Source organism: Drosophila subpulchrella, chromosome 3R (genome assembly GCF_014743375.2).
Source record: "Drosophila subpulchrella strain 33 F10 #4 breed RU33 chromosome 3R, RU_Dsub_v1.1 Primary Assembly, whole genome shotgun sequence".
NCBI lineage: Eukaryota > Metazoa > Arthropoda > Insecta > Diptera > Drosophilidae > Drosophila > Drosophila subpulchrella.
The window spans coordinates 5307078-5328035 of NC_050609.1; the positions used below are offsets into that span (position 1 = coordinate 5307078).

At 41.1% G+C, this 20958-nt stretch overlaps 1 protein-coding gene across 1 annotated transcript in view; it reads right to left on the bottom strand.

Annotated features, from left to right (window-relative positions):
- LOC119548656 (RNA polymerase II degradation factor 1) overlaps positions 1-19636 on the bottom strand; it is a 39957-nt gene extending 20321 nt beyond the window's left edge. The window contains exon 1 of the mRNA XM_037856071.1: positions 19260-19636. Coding sequence (XP_037711999.1) covers positions 19260-19283 — 24 coding nt within the window. The 5' untranslated portion in view covers positions 19284-19636. The remainder of the gene's footprint in view (positions 1-19259) is intronic.
- Positions 19637-20958: the final 1322 nt, after the last annotated feature.

The window sequence follows — 20958 nt, forward strand, 5'->3', positions numbered from 1 at the left end:
CTACTATCGTCTTTCTATCGCGCAGAAGTGTCTCAGAAGTTACTTCTTCGCGATCCCGACCCTTTTTGTTTTTGTAAAATCTGTACTATCGCCTTTCTATCGCGCAGAAGTGTCTCAGAAGTTACTTCTTCGCGATCCCGACCCTTTTTGTTTTTGTAAAATGTGTACTATCGCCTTTCTATCGTCCAGAAGTGACTTGGAAGTTACTTCTTCGCGATACATGTATATTTTGTTTTTGTAAAATGTGTTCTATCGCGTTTCTATCGCGCAGAAGTTACTAAGAAGTGACTTCTGGACGACAGGCGATAGAAATATCGCCCTTTTGCTTGCAGGGATTGTCCTTGAAGCTTATATTTCATAATTTATCAGAATGCAATATTATTTGTCATGTTTCAAGTATGTACAATGCAGAAAGAAAATATTATATTTAACGTTTGCTCATAAAGCTTGATAGCACTGCCCAGTAGCAGTATTCTTTCTTAGTCATTGAAAGTAAATATAAAATGATGTTATTTTTATTGTGGGTATAAAAATAATTTATTTAGTAACTCTTGTTCACTCCAGAATATTGTAATGGATGATAAACAGAACATAGAAAATAAAATTTTTGTAAAATGATCTAACTTCTGAGAAAACCTTCTTTTAAACCAAATCCAACCTATTTATAAAGAATGAGTTTTCTAATATTTTACTTTGCAGATGCAATTTGCATTGGTTTATATAAAAAACGGATAAGTAATTAAAAGTGTTAATAATAAAATTGGTAATGTATAATAAACTATTAATATTATTATTCTATGTTGTCTATTTATAAAAAATAACTCTAAAAGGTGATATATATTAAGTCAGTTATTATTAATGGTATCCTGACAATCGAAAATAAAGATTCATAGCTTAAATTCCCTCATATTGATCCAAAAACCCAGTAATTTTCCCAACCCGACAGCCAGTGGATTCCCGACCATATGGCAACCCTGTGCCGCACAAGCGCTGACTAACAGTCTACACCAACACCACCAACGGCGTATCTCTCGCCGTTGTGTGTGCGTGTATCTGTGTGTCAGTCTTGCTTGTCAGTTGGGATTTCGTTTCGTTTCGTTTCGTATCGGGTCGTTCGTTTTCGTTTCGTTTATATAAAGGTACATTTCCACATGGGCATATGTATGTACGTGTCTGCGAGTGGTATGCGGCGAAGGCAGCGACAAAGCAAACTGAGCCAAAGCGACTGAAACGCTCGCTGTGAAAAGCAAAACTGAACTCGAGTTGCTTGCTGTTGCTGTTGGTGTTTCGCTGGCGACGTCGGCGTCGTCTCTTCTCGTCTCCCTCGGCACACCCCTCACCATCCCCCTTTTTTGTTGAAACATTTTTGTTTATTTCAGCGGTGCGCTCGTATCTGTATCTCAGATGTTGGCTGACTGGTTCGGTCCGCACACTGGCAGTCGTATCTGTATCTGCCAGGTACTTTTTGCCCGCTTCGTGTGCGCTCTGTGCTATTTTATGCGCTATTGCCAAGATTGCTGTGCGAATTTCGCCTTGAAACATTTTTTATTTTTTCCCTGCTTTTCGCCGAGCTTATCTCTTTTGGCCCAAAAAAGTCGCTAAAAAATACAAATAAAACAACAGCATAATGTATATTGGCTAAAAGCGCGCCAATTCTAATTCGCCTGGCCAAAAGGCGAAGAGCGAACTCTTTCCTTGATTGAAGGTCAGCGGAGGAGAAGTCGGGCAGTCCGTCGCAGGCTGCGGACCAACGCTGACTGATTGTTTTCAAGTTGCGCTGCTGGCTCGCCAAATGGAATGGCAATGCAGTGCCGTACCCATAGCACACCGAAAACCCAAACCCAAACAAAATCCTACCCAACCCGACCCAACCAATTTTGCGTCGCATATTTTGCCGTATCCTGGCTCCGCTGCTTCCGTCTCTGTCGCGTCTCAGTCGCTGATGTCATTACTTCGAGGCGAGCGAGAAATGGGGTTTATTTTTTATTCCCCATCGACAGGGGTAGAAAGGTAGTACGAAGTACGGGTTCCGTTCCAGCTGATGACGGACATGCAACTGGTCGAGGGCTATCGCTATCGGTTATCGTACTTCGCGGGGAGTGCTGACTGTACTGGGGCTTACAATGAAATCAAACTGTTCTGGATCTCTAGGCAAATATCAGGGTGTTTCTGATCTATGATCCTCCTGAGGTTTAAACTATAATCCGAAAACGTTGGAAAATTCTTTTGAGTTAGAAAGTATGCTATTTCATATGATTTTACTAGGTGCTATAAAGGTGCCTTACTGTTGATGAACTCTAAGAAAGTATAGAGGGGCTTAAGCATGTAAAGAATAGTATTCCTAATATGAAATATGAAAAGCCATTTTCTTTAGAGATACTTTGAGGCGATAACAATTTATTTTCAGACTTGGTTATCAATTGATCAGATACCAACCAAATGGTAAATCACTCATATTTTCTAAATAGGGAACTATTCTAACAATAGGGAACTCTTAAAAAAAAATTAAAAGTATTTGTAACCCAACTATCATAACCATTTTTTTATAAACTACATATTCTATCTTAGCATCTGAATATCCTGACATTTTCCGATCCTCTTAAGATCTATGATGTATTTTTCCTTATCTTCAGGGTTACCTGACATCTTTCACAGCGTAATTTGGCATCTTAATCGGCCAATCGATCGTTCGATCGATCATTGCAAGTGGAATGCAGATGTGGAGCGAGACGAATCGCCCCCACTACCAGATATTTCCTGAGTATCGGCAGCGTTGGGAGTTCCGTTTGTGTGCCACTTCGGTTGTTTAGTTTAATTCGTGACGCGATGCAGAGCAGCGAAATAAATCAAAACAACGGCGTGGCGGTGATAAAAAATCGCTTTTCACGTGAGAGTAAAAGCTTCGAATGCTGCGCAGTCGACGTCGACGCTGCTGTTACAATGCCACTGGCAGCGCTGTTGGCGATTTGAATATGTTATGATGTTGATGTTGCATGTTGGCCCGCGTCGCCAACTGGTTTTATTTTTATTTTTATTTTCTATTTCTATTGCGTCTACTTCCGAGTTCAATGCAAGTGACGTCGACTGAGGCAGCGACGTAGACAGAGGCTGCGACAGCAGCAGCGACGTTGCGCAACCGCCCACACGCGCTGCGTCTGCCGTTAGCTTTTCTAAATATGTGTGCGTGTGTTTTGGCGAGGCTGCGTCGTGCAAATATTTTGCCAGCATTCGCTATTCACACATATGTCAGTGGCCCAGAGGCTGCGCCACCCCCCGAGGACACCACCCCCCGTCGCACACACACACCACCACCCACCTTACTGTACTAACCACCCCCACCAAACGTGTCCCATTGAAAGCTAGCCGGCACTCACTCACTGGCAAACAACACACATGTTGCTTCGGTTTAGATTTAGACGAGTTTTGAATGCTGAATAAATGGCCCGAGTGGCAAAAATAGCGGGGGGAGGTGGAAAAGCAGGAGGAGGAGGACTTTTCAGCACCACCACCACCATTGTGCCACCAACTGCTGCAACATCCACGGCAGCAACATCGCAGCACCGCAGCAACAATAGCGATCGTGTTGCAAAAACAGGTGTCCGCTTTGCATAGTCTTGCCTTCGAGTTGTATGTTTGGCTTCCATTGGAAGAGCTTTAAGTATGGTCAACTGGGAAGTTAGTTATGGTACTCCTTAAGACTATGATATAAAATACTATTTTTATGAAAAATTTTAGCTGATACGAGATATTTTTGATGAAATGATTTTGTAGTCTATTTATAAAACTGAATACGTATGATCCTACATACATATATATTATATGATAGTAAAGATATATTCTAGCTCACCCCACCAAGGTAGTATTTTTTAAAATATGCTCAATGGTATTACCCTTTTGGTGAATTCTTTGGGTTATTCAATCCAAGGAGAATGCTTTTACCTTTTATCAGAGACCGTCATTGGCAAACGCATAGCTTACTTTTAATTTACCATTTTATTTACTTTTAACTCATTATATCAGATATCTTTTCTTCTATGAGTTTTGATCATGATTAAATACTACAAATATTCGTCACAAGTGTCCTATTCTTACCTTTTAAGTAATCGTTATACAAAATTGCACTCAACCGCCGAACTCTTAAATTTAAATTGTTATTTAATATTTCGAAAAGGATTCAGCCTTTTACATCTCTTCCGGGTCCGTTCGATTACATTTTAATGAAGTAATTCCATACCTGAAAAGCCTTTTGCTATACAGATATCAAATTAGTACATTTGCACCGTTGGCCCATTGCAATATTTGTTTTAGTTCGAAAATTGATAGTTATGCACAACGGTTTTCCCATTAAATTGGCCACGTAATACCTGTACTGCGTATTGTGAAAATAATTAAATGATTTGTTTCTTGCTATTTAATTACGCCCACCCTTTTCGAGATTTTTCTTTTAAAGGATTCATTACCTAATTATTGCTTGCATCACAAAGAGTGTCGCATGGGCACGGGCATATGGGGACTTCATGCAACTCATTCGCAAATAAAGCAGAATAAAAGCAATCTGAGCGAGCGAACAAGCGACGTTCAGTAATCGAATCAATTCAACGCCAATTATACAATCTGTCAACAGGAGCAGGAGCAAGGAAGGAGCAGAGCAACCTGCTCTCTGCGACGACGAACTCCACGAACCGACGACCCTGACCGATAGCATCGCATCGGGGGCAACCTGCTGATAAGAAAGCATTCGAACAGGAAGCACTCGCCGCTTGTGCCAGGAACAATAATCAACTGCAGAGGTAGCAGACAACTACCCTTCACTGAGAAAAAAGGGTAGAAATACTACAAAACAAACCGTTTTCAAAGTAAAGAAAAAAAGGATAAATATCTGGCAATCTACGCTTATAGGTAGATGTAGGTTTTTTTGGGGAAGGTTATCTAACAGACGATTAACTGATAATATTATGACAATTTAGAGATTATAAGGTTTAAGAATTGTATCTTTTGTATTAAATGTTTTCTGCTTTGTGTAATAAAGGGCTGTATTTATTTATTTAGTAGAGGAGTTAAAAGAAACATATAAAATATATATTTCGAAAGATCTGGATGATTTGTACAAGATCTTTGTGATTTCGCGTTTATTTTAAACTATTGCTTTCTTATAGTTCTTCTTGAATTTTTGGCTTTTGTTTTTTTAATAAATATTTAATGAAACGAATACGTTGTCGTCGAATCTAGGAATCATTGCAATGTAGGGTTAAAAAGAGGATTTATCTTAACAATCACATTTATAAGATCTTTAAAAGCCAATGTATTAGGACCCACTCTGAAAAACAATAAAAATTATAATACAGCTGCTTTTTCCCACAGTGTTCAGAAAAAATCGTTCATTAAGCCCATAGAGAACTTGTTCCTGGTCGATTCTGCACTTGTTCGCCTGCCCGCGAACCTATCGTCATCGGTCGATCCGATCCAAACCGATCCGATCCATTCATTTCCGCTTTGGCCGGAGTTTGTTGTTGCTTCGTGGCAGCAGCAACAGCGGCAGAACAACAACTCTGCTAAAAAGGCGACCATTCGGAACCGCCGAGCGAAAACCTATTGCACCTGATTGCCTTGAAAAGCGAGCATAACCAACAGCAATAAACAAAAGCGATCCGTATGCGGCGAATTTAAAGTTTGCGGATCGTTTCGCCGCAAAAATAAATAAAGCCTTAAAAAAGAGAGTTCTCATTCACTTCCTGCTCTCTCTTCCTCTTGCCAGCGAAAACTACGAAAACTTAAGACCCAGCTGACTACCAAGACGACAAGTTTTCAAAATGAAACGTACGAAACTCAATTGTTGTTGCTGCTGGCTGGAAATTGCAGAGAAATTCCTTTGGCTTAATTAGCCTCTTTCGTTCGAGGCGAAAATATTTTCAAATGAGAAACGTACAGGCCGCCAAGAAAGCGGCACAACAACAACAACAACAACAACAACAACGAGAATGGCAGAGCCGAGCAGAGAGAAAGAGGCGAAAAGCAACAAAAACAACTCTGAGCTCAGAGCACAAATGAAACCAGTTTAGTTCATTTCGTTTCGTTTCGTTCATTAATTCAAAATTTCCATTTGAAACTTTTTTCCCTCTGCTGTTGCTGTTGCTGTTGCTGCTGTAGCTGTAGCTGCTGCTTCTTCCTCTGCTTTATTTTGTGTGTGCGCTCTGCTCTTCTCTGTTGTTGTGCTGTCGTTGCTCATCCCTGATTCCCAACCGCCCTCCCCTCGCCGCCTCTCCACCCCTCCATCCACCATCCCGATTCCATTCCACCCCACCACCCATCCCGCAGCCCAACGTCATCGTCATAATCAGAGTTTTAACATTTTATGTACAGTGTGGACAGGTGGAACTCGCTAAGAAGTTCAACTGGAAATCAGATGAGAACTCTTTGTTTTATCACGTTTTACAGTACTATTCTATGTTTACTCAATCCACAAGGCACGACGACATATTTCGTGCAGTCTATTTGGAAATCCAAAATATATAAACATAGAAATTATAGCCATAACATTTTTAAAGTTTTATTTTGATTAAAAAAAAAACATTTGGCTTATTAAATTATTATACTTATCTACATAAATACTTTGTTTAATGTCTTACAATCTGGTTCATGGAAATGTCATAGTTCAAAATATTTAAAATGGTTTACAGTTACCACTTACTATAATATTTCTTATTATTTTAATTTTATAAAATATTTTTGTGAAATGTATCTTACAGATACAAATGTATATCAAATGTAAATGAAATGTATCTTACAGATACAAGTGTAAGATAGTCTACAGTTCCAATCCTAATTCTATTCATTTTAATTTTAGACAAGTTTTAGATATATAAACTGTATCTTGCAGATACCTTTTCCGATCCAACAGTACCCACTGTATTTATACACTCCCCCACACACAACCGCCTCGTACATAGAGCACAAAGAGGGCCGAAGAGCAAAGCTCGTTTTCGTTGCGCCGACGAAGTTCGTTCGTCGGTTCGTTCGTTCTCTCCCACAATCGCTATGCCTGACTCACACCGCTCCACCGACCGCCAGCTATATACACATAACCTACAAAAATATATAGCCCGTACATACGTCGGATTGTATGTGCGCTGGCTGCTCGGCGATATTTGTGCGCCGCATCGTGTGCGCTGTCAGAGGCAAATGGCTTGATGGCCGTACACTCGATGGCAGAGGCAGGGACAGGGGCAGGGGCAGGGGAGGGGGCAGGCTGGTTGGCAGACAGGCGGCATAACATCAGCAGAGGCAGCACAGCAAAAGCAGCAACACAAGTGCACAGGGTTGCCAGGCGGTCGGTTATGCCAAACGGCATTGAACCCTGAACCGGGCCTCACAGAGCAGATTGCGGGCATTATAATGAGTTCTACGAAACAATATGTGATTAGCTGGTTTCGGAATTCCAATAAATATATTAAATAATGGGATGGTCATACAATGTCATATATATAACAAAATACTGAATTGAATGATAATTACATGAAATCAATTCTGAACTGGAAAATAAAATTTTCTCTTTTGCTTTAAAGGTATAATAAAAGCTAAACACATTTTTTTATAATCGAAGGCTGTTTTCCTTTTTAATTTTAAAAGTTAAGAGATTGTTTTTAAACTCTGCTGCAAAATTCTTAAACGGAATGTTTTTCCATTGCTTTTCCATCTACCCTGGCAACCCTGGCTGACGTAGTATCGGGTTTTATATGTACATGCGCTGACGCTGTCACGGCCTCTGCCGTTTCCCTTCCTTTCCCTCCCCCGACCGCTCATTGCCTCTCATCCCCCACTCATTCTCGTTTCGTTCATTTCGACCGTCGAATAGTCCCACCGTCGAACTGTGGGACTGAACAACCAACCAACCAACCGACCGACCGTCGTTCGCCTCGGCGCGTCGTATGTGGGAACGAAATAATACCTATAAAAAAAATTCTTTTTCCCTCGGTTTTTTGCCCCTGCCTGTGCTGTGCTGGGCTGTGCTGTGCTGTGCTTCTTCTGGCTCCGGCTCTGGCTCTGGGTACAGCGACAACGAAAAAAGAGAAAGACTTGTGGGTAGAAAACCAACAAAGTACGACTATAAAGTACGACGACGACGACGGGGTCTATGGGGGCGATGGAGGATGGTGGATGGCGGATGGTGGATGGTGGATGGAGGGTTGAGGCGAACAGAAACAGAAAAATTTAAGATGCTTTTGCTTTGCTAAAGCGAACCAAGATCTGTTGGCTGCGGGACTGGAACTGTGGACCAGAGCCGAGAGCTCTGGCTCTGTTAGAAGCATGTTGAAATGAAATTGCTGAACGGCGAGTTGAGCTGAGTTGAGTGTCAGGTCGGACCAGCCCAACCAACCCAACCGACCCAACCGACCGACCGACCGAAAGAAAGGAGGATAGAAAGAAAGGGGCCCCTGCGTAATGGTCTCTGCCGCTGCCGCTGCCACTGCTTTAGTTGCCGTTGTTGCGGGGGTGGGCAAATGTTTGGCAGCATTTTTGTATTAAAATTTTATGCGAGTGTGTGGCGGAGGCGGCTCTTGGTTGTTTTTGTTGCCGCTTGTCGCTGTCGCATCCGAGAAACTTTGAACATGTTCGGTGCTGGTGCTGCTGTTGTTGTTGTTGCCTGTGCTAGTTACTCGAAATATCAGCAAAAAGGAGGTTTAAACGGTGCAGCCGAAGCTTTAAATACCCTTGCAAACTGACTAAGGGATCTTTTGGAGTACTGAAGGAGAACCTAGATGTTCATGCATTTCTCGAATAACTATAACGTATTCAAATACCTCCGTTGTTTTAGATCCTGCATGAAGTTGAGATATTTTTAGGAACCTTTTTCCGTTTGCATGTTTAACTAAAAGTAGGTTTTAACATATGTTGTTGGACATGCGAATGAGAAAACGGCCCTAAATGTGGGTCTTAAAATCTAAATATTCATGTTTCCAAGTCGAAAACTTTAAGTTTACCATCAAGACGAAAGGATGGACACTTAAATATATAGTAATTCTCTTTGCAAAAGTAAATCTGATCAGGGACAGTAAGGATTGGTAATCAGAATTTTTAATGGTATACCACATTTGTTATATGATCAGATCTGAAGACAGTCATCTTTGACATTTAAGCTGGAGTACAGAATGGCTTGACTAGTAAATTTGCAAACTAATGGTTAAAATAATAACTCCCTACCCACGGGATAGGGTAGAGAAGTGCTGCAGGTTTGGCGGTCTTCAGTATGGATATGTTGCTGTGTGGATGTCGATGTGAATGTGGAACGCCGAGCCGAAACAGAGCGAACGGAATGGATGCGATGCCAGCCAGGGACGTAGATGGGGATTGCGAAGGGGGACTGGGTGGAGGAAGGGTGAGGGGGGCCGCGAGACAAGCACGGAGATGTTGGATGCTGATGCCGATGCCGATGAAGACGCAGATTCAGATTCAGATTCGGGCCCCAAAGACCAGAGCGACCAGCTGTTGGCCTTGTGCTCGGCGCACTGTTGTTGGCATTATATTTTTGGAGACTAGCTCGCTCTCTCCATCGGAATCGCCTCTGCAGACTGCCGACTGGATGGGAAGATGATGATGACTCGATGCGATTGAGTAAAACTTATCCAAACAACAACAAAGGCATTAATAATGTTTGTGTTCGGAGGCGCTGGCTATTTTTGCCCGACCGCTAGCGAGGAATTGCGACTGTCGAAATGATCGGTTCCGTGGGTATAGCTATATATGATCTCTTCTCCTGGGGCTGTGTACCATTGATAACTGAGATCAGGTGCAGCCAGGAATCGAGATGGCCTGAAATTGCTAGTATTGGGATTACCCACTGGCTGATTGGCGCTGCATTCGTTCCTTTATTAGATTAAGTGTTCTTTCATTTGGTTTCTGGGTCACCGGTTTGGGGATCACGAGAATAGATCTTCATATTTATACCGAATTTCGTTGGAATTCGTTGACTACGGGGAGAACGCTTATAGTGAATAGCAAATATTTGTATAGAGGATAGAAAACTATATGGTTATTAATAGTTAAGTGATAGTTAAAATAGTTTTTGAGGTACAACTTAATTGTTGGTTATAATATCGTTTTAGAATTAGGAGAATGCTCTATTCAAGCTAATTGCACCGAAAAGTAGGCAATAAAATTATATAACAGTTAAATACCAGTTTCTATTTGCTTAGGCTGAACTAAGGATGCACTCAATCGTATGATCTTCTGGGAAAGATGGGTACTATAACTGGTGTGTTTAAGCTTCTTAGTATTCAGTTTGTTTTACGAATGCTGGTTTTCACTGCCACTCTTCTAATGCCAGTTTCAATTTCCGAAAGCTCGCATTGCAGCCACCCACCTAGCATGATTCCTCTCCCCCGCCCTTTTGGCATCCTGTCCCCCTCCCCATTCCCACCTTCTGGCCAATCTCCCTAGCCCTGCCAATTCCCATGCCCCGTCCGAGTTGTCCCTGTCGGATTAGAGTTTTGGCCAGGGCCAAAAGCTGGTTACGTTCAGTTCGGTTCGGTTTGGTTCGTTGCGCCGGGGGAAAAGTGAAGGGGGACGCTTAGAGCATCAATGCAACTTCAGTTTTATGATTTAACCCACTGGAAAACGTATTTTTGTAACTTTTAGGAATTCGAAGAGGTAAATTAAATGATCGCCGAGTGCTTTAAGGAGACATTACCTGTAAAGTTTCCTAATACAAAATGGTAACAAGTTGGTTAAATATGAAATATATTTCATTAAACAAATCTATTTTTAGAAATTATAAGTATTTTCTGTTTGCTTCCAATGTTTTTGATTCCTAACCACTTATCTACAGAAGGAACAAGTTATCTGAGAAACCAGAAATATTTTCTGTTGATTGTCAATATTTTTTTAAAGTAATTCTCTAATAGTTTTCAGCTTCTTCTCTAAGATGTTTCTTCATAAAAATTAAACCTTCTTAACTGGGATTAGTAAAATATTTTAATTTTATAATATATTGACAGAAAATCATATTGCCCGAAATCAAGGAAAGTCTCCAGGTAAGTAAAGATCAAAAAAAGTTGCTAAAAACATAGTTCTTGAAGTTTTCAAATAGGAAATTCAAAAGCTTAGTTTAAGAGTAATTACAACTACTTAAAACTAAACATTTTCTCGCAGTGCATCTGGAAGTGGGGAGTGTAATTGGGAAATAAAGAGGGAGTGGGCGACCGATTGCAGCTCCACGACCGCGCCACTCGAAGGAAGAAATGCGATTGCCGATTGGGGTTATAATGGATTTCGACAGTCCAAGAGTTGCGCTCCAGCAGCGCTGCCGGCGCTGACGTCGTCGTCGGCACCGCAGTTGCAGCGCTGCAATCGGTTCGCTGTTCCTTTTACGCTTATTAGTTTAATTTGCCGCTGCCAGGGATTGTGGATGCCGCATGCTGCATGCTGGATGGTGTTGCCTCTGCGGTTGTTGTTCAGTTTTTATTATGACTTTTTTGTATTTTTTTGCATTTTTGTGCTTTTTTCTGCTCATGGCATGCAACATGCTGCTGGCTTTGAAGTTCTTCGGCGACTGACGCGAGCGCTCTCTTCGAGGCGACTCCAAACAAGTTCGAATTCGCGACGTTGCAAGGTGCATTTGCCCCAATCCCGAAACGGATGACTGTGTGTATCTGTGTGTGTGTTGTTTTTGTCGGCCGGGGATTGTGTGTGCGGGCGATTTGCATATATGCAAAACTCTTGGCAGCGCCGCAGAGCAGCCAAAAATCTGAGACTGCGACGGGGCAGACTCACATGTTGCATGTCGCCTTTAATTTATGCCGATTGTCCCCCATCTCGCTCTGGCTACCGACTACTGGCCTCTGCCATCCGTCTGTGTATATTTGTCTCTCGCTCTGTCGCAGCTCTTCGACTTGCAGCGTTTACAGTTAAAGCTATCAATGTCATCGCCTGACAGACGACAGGCGGACAGGTAGCGCCACCTCACACATCACCTAAGCTACAGTGGGCTCTGCGTGATTAGAACTGAAGCGTATTATGGATTTTCTACAAAATAAATCCTAAAGATTGGAATTCGGAAGATAATTTAAGGTCTATGTTCTACAACTCGGATAATCTGTTGTTAAACTGATATTTTATTTAGCTCATGCTGTTATGCTTAATGCCTTGAAGAGGTATAATTTCTTTTGTAAAAATGTATTAAAAGGTTCGCATACCCTTTCAACAGAAATGATATTCCTATAGGAATCTTTACTATAGTAAAGAACAATAAAAAACATTTTAAAATTTCTAAATCTTACTTGTATTATTTCAAAAAAAGATATTTGTTATTAATAGCGATGTTTTAAAATATAAGAAGTTAAAGTTATTAGCATGACAATATTTTATAATGATAGGAAATATCTTATAAGCAAGTTTATGATAGAGATAGAGATAGGTAATCAATTCCATTTACATACTATTTATGATATAAATAATATATGATTATATGTATAACATGTCCTAGTTCTTACTTTGATTGTACCTTTTCGGAAAAAAGTTAATAATGATTCGGAGAACGAGAACTTTAGGAGGTAGTAGCTTTGTCAAACAAGATTGGCAAACAGCAATACAATACGTTAAATACACAGGGGAAGTCCCGCCAAACCTATTAATGTTTATCACCCTCGCAACCGCTAAACACACTGGGTTCAAACGAGTTTGATGAAGTCAAAAGAAGGCCTTCGAAGATGTTTTGGTTTGGCCAAATAAAAACACTAGAGATACTTAAGAGCTTCTAATTTGCGAGCGACCACTGTGCCGTTTCGTTTATCTGTCTATGTCGCTAAGAGGGGTAAGAGGGCAGGAAGTTGAAGGTCGTTCGTTCTCCCTGTCAAACACACACACACACTCACTTATTCTCGGCCGTACTCATATTTATTTATTACTTTTTATGTTGTTTTAATGACGCCGACGACGTCTGCTCTACTTCATCTGTTTCTCTGCCGGCGTCGCTGCCTCTGCCGCTGCCGCTGCTGCTGCCTCTGCTGCTGCCTCTCCTTCGAGCCAACTATTGGCATCTCTGTCGCTCGCCCGCGATTATTTTCGGGTTATTAAACCAACCGCAACAACTCAGACGGCAAGCAACAACAAACAGCCACCAGCCACACACAACAACAAACGAGCCACTTGCAGTTTTTGAATTGCTGATTAATTTTATTGCTTGTTGTAATGATAAATTCGTTTTTTGTCGGTTTTTGTTTTGATCACTTGCTTCGCCGCTCTACACGTGACTCTGTCTCCCCCTACCCCCCACCCTCTGCCGCAGTCGCAGTCGCAGTCGCCGCCTCAGCCGCTGCGCTGCTGTTGCCTTTTGGTCTCCGCCGTTTCCTCTGCCGTCTATAATTTATTAATTGTGCTCAGAACGTGAAACGCTGTCGTCGCCTTTTTTGTTTTGATACGCCACTTCGTACTGCCAAAGGGTTGGGTGGTCGTGGTCCAAAAGGGGCGGGCCTTTTGGGTGGCGTGGAGAGCAAGTCTCGTTGTTTCTGGCCGTCGCCGTTGCCATTGCACTTGGTAAAAGACCCCACTCCTTATAGAGGGGGAGCACTTTGGACTCGGCGTACTTGTCAACTCAGACTGAGGCCGTCTGATGCTGCACATTGTAAGTATGTACACATGTTGTTTTCGTGACGGAAGGAGACATCCACATTAGCAGAGCTTTGGTAGCTGACTAAACAGCCTTATAATTAGTTAGGATCACGGTAATCACTCGATATTAAGTTCGTGTTGTCCAAGGAATTGAGTTCTAAGAACCAATAATGTAAGATATGTAATGCAATGTGGGTACCCAACTAATAAAACAATCTTATAATGTAAAGCTTGAACAGCCTAACTTGGTATCTCAAAGTCCATCACTACTAAGGATTTTTATTTAGACCTTTCAAAAAAAAAGCAGAAAGCATTTTTAAAGTCTATGAAACTGACACAGATTCAGTGGTGAATTTTTAACTTAAATTACAACATTAGCTTTGGTAATATAATAAAAATACTACTACTACTACTACTATAAACTACTACTATGGAAGCATTACACTGCTATATTCTACTGCTAATACTACTGATCTACTACTTTGAGAATTTCTGTATAGAGAGCTTGGCGGATTCAATATTACGTTTCTAAAAAGATATCGCGGTGACAGATAAATGTCAATATAAGTGTGAAATGTACTATTTGGTTTATAGCTTAAAGAAGCCAAGTATTCATATTAGTTTTTCGATTTGGAAGAAGTTTCTTTAGCCCGAGTACTGAATGCAAACAAATCTTGGGAGCTCCCTAATATATTCGATGGGCACTCAAGTCCCTCAATATTAGTAACTGATATTTCTCTTTTCCGTTTTACCGACAGTATCTGGAGCACTTGACTTCTTTACTCCCCTGAACCATTTGTATTCCCCATGCGATCTGCTTTTGGTGTCGTAATTGGAATCGCACTTTCGTTCTCGTTCGGTTTCATTCATTCATTCCCATTCCCATTCGATTGTCATTTATTAGGGGCCGATCATTACGTAGACATTTGTGTTTGACAATTTGAATGGGTTTTCTCACGCCAAGCAGCGCTGTCGACGTTGGCGCCACTTTGTCTTTCATTTCACTCACTCATTCAATTTTCATGCCTCTTGCTGGCCGTCGATTGTTTGTTTGCTTCCGTCTGCCTTATTTTTTACTGCTCTTTTTTTCATTCATATTTATTTAGCTAATAATATAAGTCAAATCGAAATTATTTATGATGCCCGGCATCGAACGTGGATGTGAGTATGCGACTTCGACCCTACCCCAATCCAATCCCAATCAGCTGGGGGCTTTTGTTTTGATCGTTATGTAAATGGCTGAGAGATGATTTTTATTGTTTTTATTGCCACTGAATAATCGGCGTGGGTTGATAGTGAATGCTCGCGTGCCGGTATGTGTGACTCGTAGTAAATATTTGGCTTTGAAAAAGTGCTCAATGAACGCCACGGACAGCTGATCTAATCGCAAATGCCATTTATTATAAGAGTTCCTAAATGTATGTATCATTCCTAGTGAAACTGGAATGCTGGGACTAGATATTTTATAATTTGTTGGGTAAGGTGTTAATATACTAGTTTGTTGGGTTAGGAACCACTAACAAAGATAGTTATAGAAAAGATATTAAAATCCCTTGTAAAATCAGTCTTATAAATAATGATTCCTTCCTATAGTTGAATTATAAATGCTTGTATTTTATATTCTCCTATGGAAGGTATTCGTAGTTTCTTTGGTTTTTTTCCTTTTCGTATCTTTGTATCTTTTGAGTTCCACTCACCAAATCAACACTCCATTCGAATACCAATTTCCCTTTTGTGCCGCTGTTTCGCACAACATAAAAAGGATTGCGGTGTTGCCCTATGCTAAATGATGAATGCCAAAAAAGAAATCTCACCGCCCCCAATCCGAAACCCCAAAAAGTAGCGGCATTTTGGCCGCTTTCATGTATTTCCTCTTGATTAGAAACTGCAAAGCAAAACAAAAACCGGAAAAAGGGTTATTTTTTATTGCTCTTCGTGTGTCGCTGTGTGTGTGTGACTGTGTTTACTTCTTAACTTTCGGCGATTCCCTTGGTTTTTTCTTTTTCCTTCTTTTTTTTGTTATTATTATTATTGTCGCCGGCTTGGGTCGACTGCGCAGTCGACGTCGCGAGCTTTAGCATTTTTAAATTGACGTTTATTATGCGCGCTGCCTTCGTTGTTGTCGTTGCCTTTTTTTATTGTTTTCTTTTATTTTTGTGTGTGCCTTGTGTACTCAACATTGTTTTTGTATCTCTCTCCTTGCGGCGTTGGCGTTGGCGTTGACTGCGACGCGACTGCGGACGGCGACGTCGACGGCGCTGCGCTGCGCCGTTTCTTTAGTTTGTTTTGGTTTTTAATTTAATCGTTTTTGTGGCCGCTCTTTGTTGTTGTTGTAGTTGTCGTTAAATGTGCTTAGCACGTGCTGCCGGCCTACTGCCTCCCTCTCTTTCCCTCCCACTGCAGTGGTTATTGTTGACTCTTGCTTTTGCTGTGCTGTTGCTTTTGCTTTTGCCCTTTTGTGTCTGCTCTTGATGCTTATTAGCGAGTGGCATTCACTCACTCTTTGAGCAAGTCACTCACCCTCTGCCCCATCCCCCCCTCTCACTCACTCACCTCCATTCATTCATGACGGCAGGTTGCCTCTGCCGTCGCTTAGAAACAAGTGGCCAATAAATTATGGCCAGCCGCAAGAGCAAGAAGAAGAGCAGCAGCAGCGGCAGAGACCGAGGCAGCACTGCCCATTTGTATTGCCCATTGGAGGCGTAATGGTAAATACGCATAAAACCGTTATACAGTCCAACTTCACTATGTCGAATTGGTAAGTCACTCGAAAAATAAATTGTGTAACAACACCAATTTCATTATACCAACTTTACAATTCCAATTTGCATGCTCTAAAACAAACTGAAACTCGAATGTGAAGAAAAGTCCTTTTATATGTTATGTTCCTCGAATATCGTTATTCTAACCCATAATTTTTTTTTAACCTTACTAATTCTTAAGATTATACTTAAAGATTATACCCATTTAATTACTTTTATGACAAATTTTCTAGATATAAGGACTGTTTGGCTTACCTCAAGAACATTATTATGATAACAAAGCTACAAGTACCAACTTCATTTGCAATTTTGAAAAAAATAAACAAACTTTTTACTAGATGGAAGGTCTATTTAGCTTACCTCAAAATATTATTATAATAACAAAGATACAAATAGCAACTTCATTTGCGATTTTTAAAATAAACCTAATACCTTACATAATAATACTTTTTAAAAATAACTTATTAATAAAGGTATCTTAATTTAATTGACACATTTGAGGGGTACAGAGGCATAGATGGCTGCTGAAGAGCTCTTTATAAGCAGTATTTCTAAAACAAACACTTGAAATTCCCTATAAGCACTCATAGCATATTATTGTAATGAAATGAGAACTCGAATTTGAATTCGAAACTCTCAGATACGCCAATTGTTCATTCATCAGATGCTTGCGGTTCGGCTTAGAGATGTTCGCCTGTATTTATAGCTCGGAAAAAGGGTTTGTCCGCCGCCGGCTGCTGCTGCCCCACTCCCCAAGAGATTGTGTTGCCTGGCATGGCCTGTGCTTTTTTTACGATACGGAAACTGACCTAAGGTATGCGACGGGCATTTGCATGGGACCGATAATGAAAATGAGTTGATGGGGTGCCCCGCCCCCCGCCCACAAAGGAGCGGAACAAGCGCAAGTCATGATGCTATTATTATACAACGTTCGGACTTTGGTACGTCACTGTGTCAAGGACAAGTGGATTCCTTTGCCAGTGAGTGTGTGTGTGTGTGTGGTGGGTGTGTGCGTGAGTTGGTAAGAGGGGAGTGGAAAGTGTATTTATTGTTGATTTACCGTTTTACGACCTTTGCCCTGGTTAATCATTTATGTGGAGCGGCAGCGAATCTGTTGACTTTTAAACATCAGACTTTCCCACAGGGAGACCAAAGATTCCACGTTTTATTCGCTTCACGGGTTGGTTATTTAAACTCAGAATAACAAAGTAGAGTTATCTTAAAATTAGTATTGATACCAAATTTTGGTTGGCAATTGATAATACTTCAAACCCATGAAGTAAAGCAATTGTTATAACTATTCATACAGTTTTTGTTATTTATGAAATTTTTAAAGAATCTTTAAAAACCTATAATTTTAAAAAATATTAAAACACAAATAGATTTTTTACAGATTACATTTTGGATAGTATGTTGGGTAAACGTCAGTGTAAAATAATTTAAAAACTGAACAGAATTATTGTCACTAAACTTTGTAAAAAAGTGAAACATTTTCGAATACCTTATATATTTATAGAATGCAATAAAATCCTTCATAAAATGCCACCTGACAAATTCCATGCCCCAAACATTTTTCTCAAAGTCAGCATATCTGCCATCGTCAAACACTTTGGCCAATTGTGGGTCAAGTTTATTTCAATAAATTTCTTTCCCTCTCTTCATGTTATATTTGTTGGGAAACTTGGAAGCGATGCCTGCAACGAATCTTAAATGCCAATGCACTTTACACGCCCCCAAACCAACCGCATCCCCGCCCAATAGGCGATTGCCATCCCTCGACGTGTATGACATTTTTGCAGTTTTTGTTTTGCTCGCCGGCTTCTACGCCTCCTTTTTCCGATGGCCCCCCCTTTACCACCACCCACCGCCCCCTTTTCGTCGTCCATCATCACAAAAACTTTCATTTAATTGCTGCAAGCGGTAGAAATAAAGAAAGAAAACAAAGAGAGCAGAGAAAAAACCTTGCTGTTGTTGGCTTTTGTTTACTTGGCTTCGATTGCGAGGGGCTCTGTAGGAAGTGGGGAAGGGGAAGGGGGTTCAAGACCCCAACTTGGGAATGGAAATCGAATCGGAATCGGCCATCGAGAATCGGGAATTCGGAGGGGGGAAATCGAGGAAAATGGCTAGCTGACGACGCGTGCTGTGCGTGCCTACTACGAATGCCCCACATGGATATGCGTGCTGGAGGCCCCTCTTTTGGACCCCCCCTGCAGCACCCCCCTCGTCGCACCCCTGACCAATCCATTGAGCATTTCCCGGCCGTAGCCAAATGGCTTTTCAATTGGTTTCGCCGGTAAGCGGCAAAAGAAACACGCGCACAAAACATAAATGCCGATAGAAGAAACTCAAGAATCAAAACAAAGATAGCGAATGCACCTCAGATGGCAAAAGCACATGTACTTATATGCAATCATATCATACATGGTCATACATATTAGGAAGATTGGTAATAGTGTAGTATCATATTGGTATAGCATTATTAAGGACCATAAGTGCTGGAACTGTATTTTCAAGCTTAAGAAACTACATATTTGGAATTTCGACCATACAAGAGTTGGTCGAAATAATTTTATATGATTTCCATTTAATGGCTTCAAAGATATTCAATTAGTACACATTTATGTAAAGGAATTTATGTTCTTAAAAACATTTTATTTGTTCTTGGAATAGAGTCACAGATTTCTAAAACGTACTTACTCTTAGATGACAATGTTAAAATGTTAATATAAATTTAGATTGAAAATTTGATTAAATTATATAAGATCTCTTTGAAATTAATTTAATTCTTAAACAAAGATTAAGCAAAGACAATATTCCATCTATGGCAAATATTTTTGAGGAAGATCAAGGTGGGTACTTGAGATATAAAACCTTATTTTATCACGATCTACTCACATTGGATTCGGTCCACATTTTCATGGTTGCCTGCGGGGTCTTGAGGAGGTAATCTTGGCTGGCGGTAATCTTAGTTTGGCGCCTTTTTCTGAGTCGCAGCTTGTTTTGGGGTTTTTGGCGGTGTTCCTTAGCCCCAGCTCCACATTTTTGCGGGATTGGGGGAAAGGGCTTATGCGGGGTACTCGATCGCCTGGGCCAAGAACAATTCACTATTGCACACACAAAACACACACACAGGCAGACCGATGTTTTTGCTGCCGCTCTTGTTCGACTGGGAAAATGGGGAAAATGGCTGTGGAAAATTTACGTAGTTTTTGCTCGGGCTCTGTGGCTTTGGCCGAGCGCCTTTGGCGTCGTCGTCGCTGGTCGCTTGGCGTCTTGTTGTGCGAAGTGCAGAGTTCGTACTGAATGCTTTTGGCCTGGCCAACACACAGTCGACAGCCGGGTGGCCAGAGTTGCCGCCGCTGCCGACGAGGCTGGAAAACTCTCTGCGCTCTGGCAACCCTGCCACATGCGCGCGTTGTTGTTGCCAGCTTTTCCGCCTCGCATTTTCGTATTTTCAGTTGCGCTGTGGAAAGCCGCCAGGCTGGGACACAATCGGGCGCAAGCCAAAGGCCCAAAACTCAATACCAAGCTCAGGCCCCACGATGCTCTTAATATCCCCCCAACCATCCCCTCTTCTCTCCTCCCCGCTCGAACTCCTTCTTTCATCATTTCCTGAACTATTTTAGTGGGCCCGACCAACAAACAAAGGCAACTCGACTTAGCTCGTTTCGATTCGGCTTGTTTTAGCCGAGTTTGGTTGGGTTTTGCTGCCTTGCTTTGCTTTGGTCGCTTTACTCGTTTTCATAACGTCGATAATTGTGATTGGCGCCTAACGGTTTCTAATCGATGCGAGTGTATCGATACTATTGCATCTCGGTTGCCAATGGGCGATCGATATTTTTCTGTTGGTAATCGCGTCAGTTTTTATGATCGCTATAAAGTAGGTTCCCAAGGGGGTGTTTTGAGTTTGCTTTAGATTTAGTACTTGAGCTTATATGGTAAATGATTAGGTAATCGAATAATTTCGATTTTTAATGTGGTTGGTTACGCAATATATCTTAAGCCAGCCTAGAAATTACTCATACGCCGTGTGAGCCGTACAAATATTTGGTTTAAAGAAATAATATTTTTTGGTGAACTGACTAAGTATTAGGATTCAAACACAGATATCAGCAGTTAGAAATTATATCATCCTTATAAATTGAAAGTAAAACCATATAAAAAGTTTATTTTTCAACACGGCTATCACTGCGTATGAGTGATATACTAAGGATTCGTGTGGCTGAATCTTTTAGTTACTCTAAGAAGATCTTTGTTTTGTAAAATAGAACGCATAATGTAGTGAAAATAGAAATAAATTTGTTATAAGTTAGCTTAAAAATAAATAAATACTTATTAAATAAGAAGGGTTTAATGATAATCGTACTCCTAAACGAAATCTTAGAACATAAGTTTTTATGATAGTGAATAGGTTAGAATGCAATCAGTTTAAAGACGATCGTCGGTGCTCATATCATTTTCGTTGATTACGAATGCTGGCATAACGGCGTAACGTCGCACCTGATCTCGCTGATTTCTTATCAGCAGCTGGCGAGTCAGGTGCTTTTCGGAGCGGAGCGACCACAGTGCCGAACGACCTTTTGCTGACTGATAA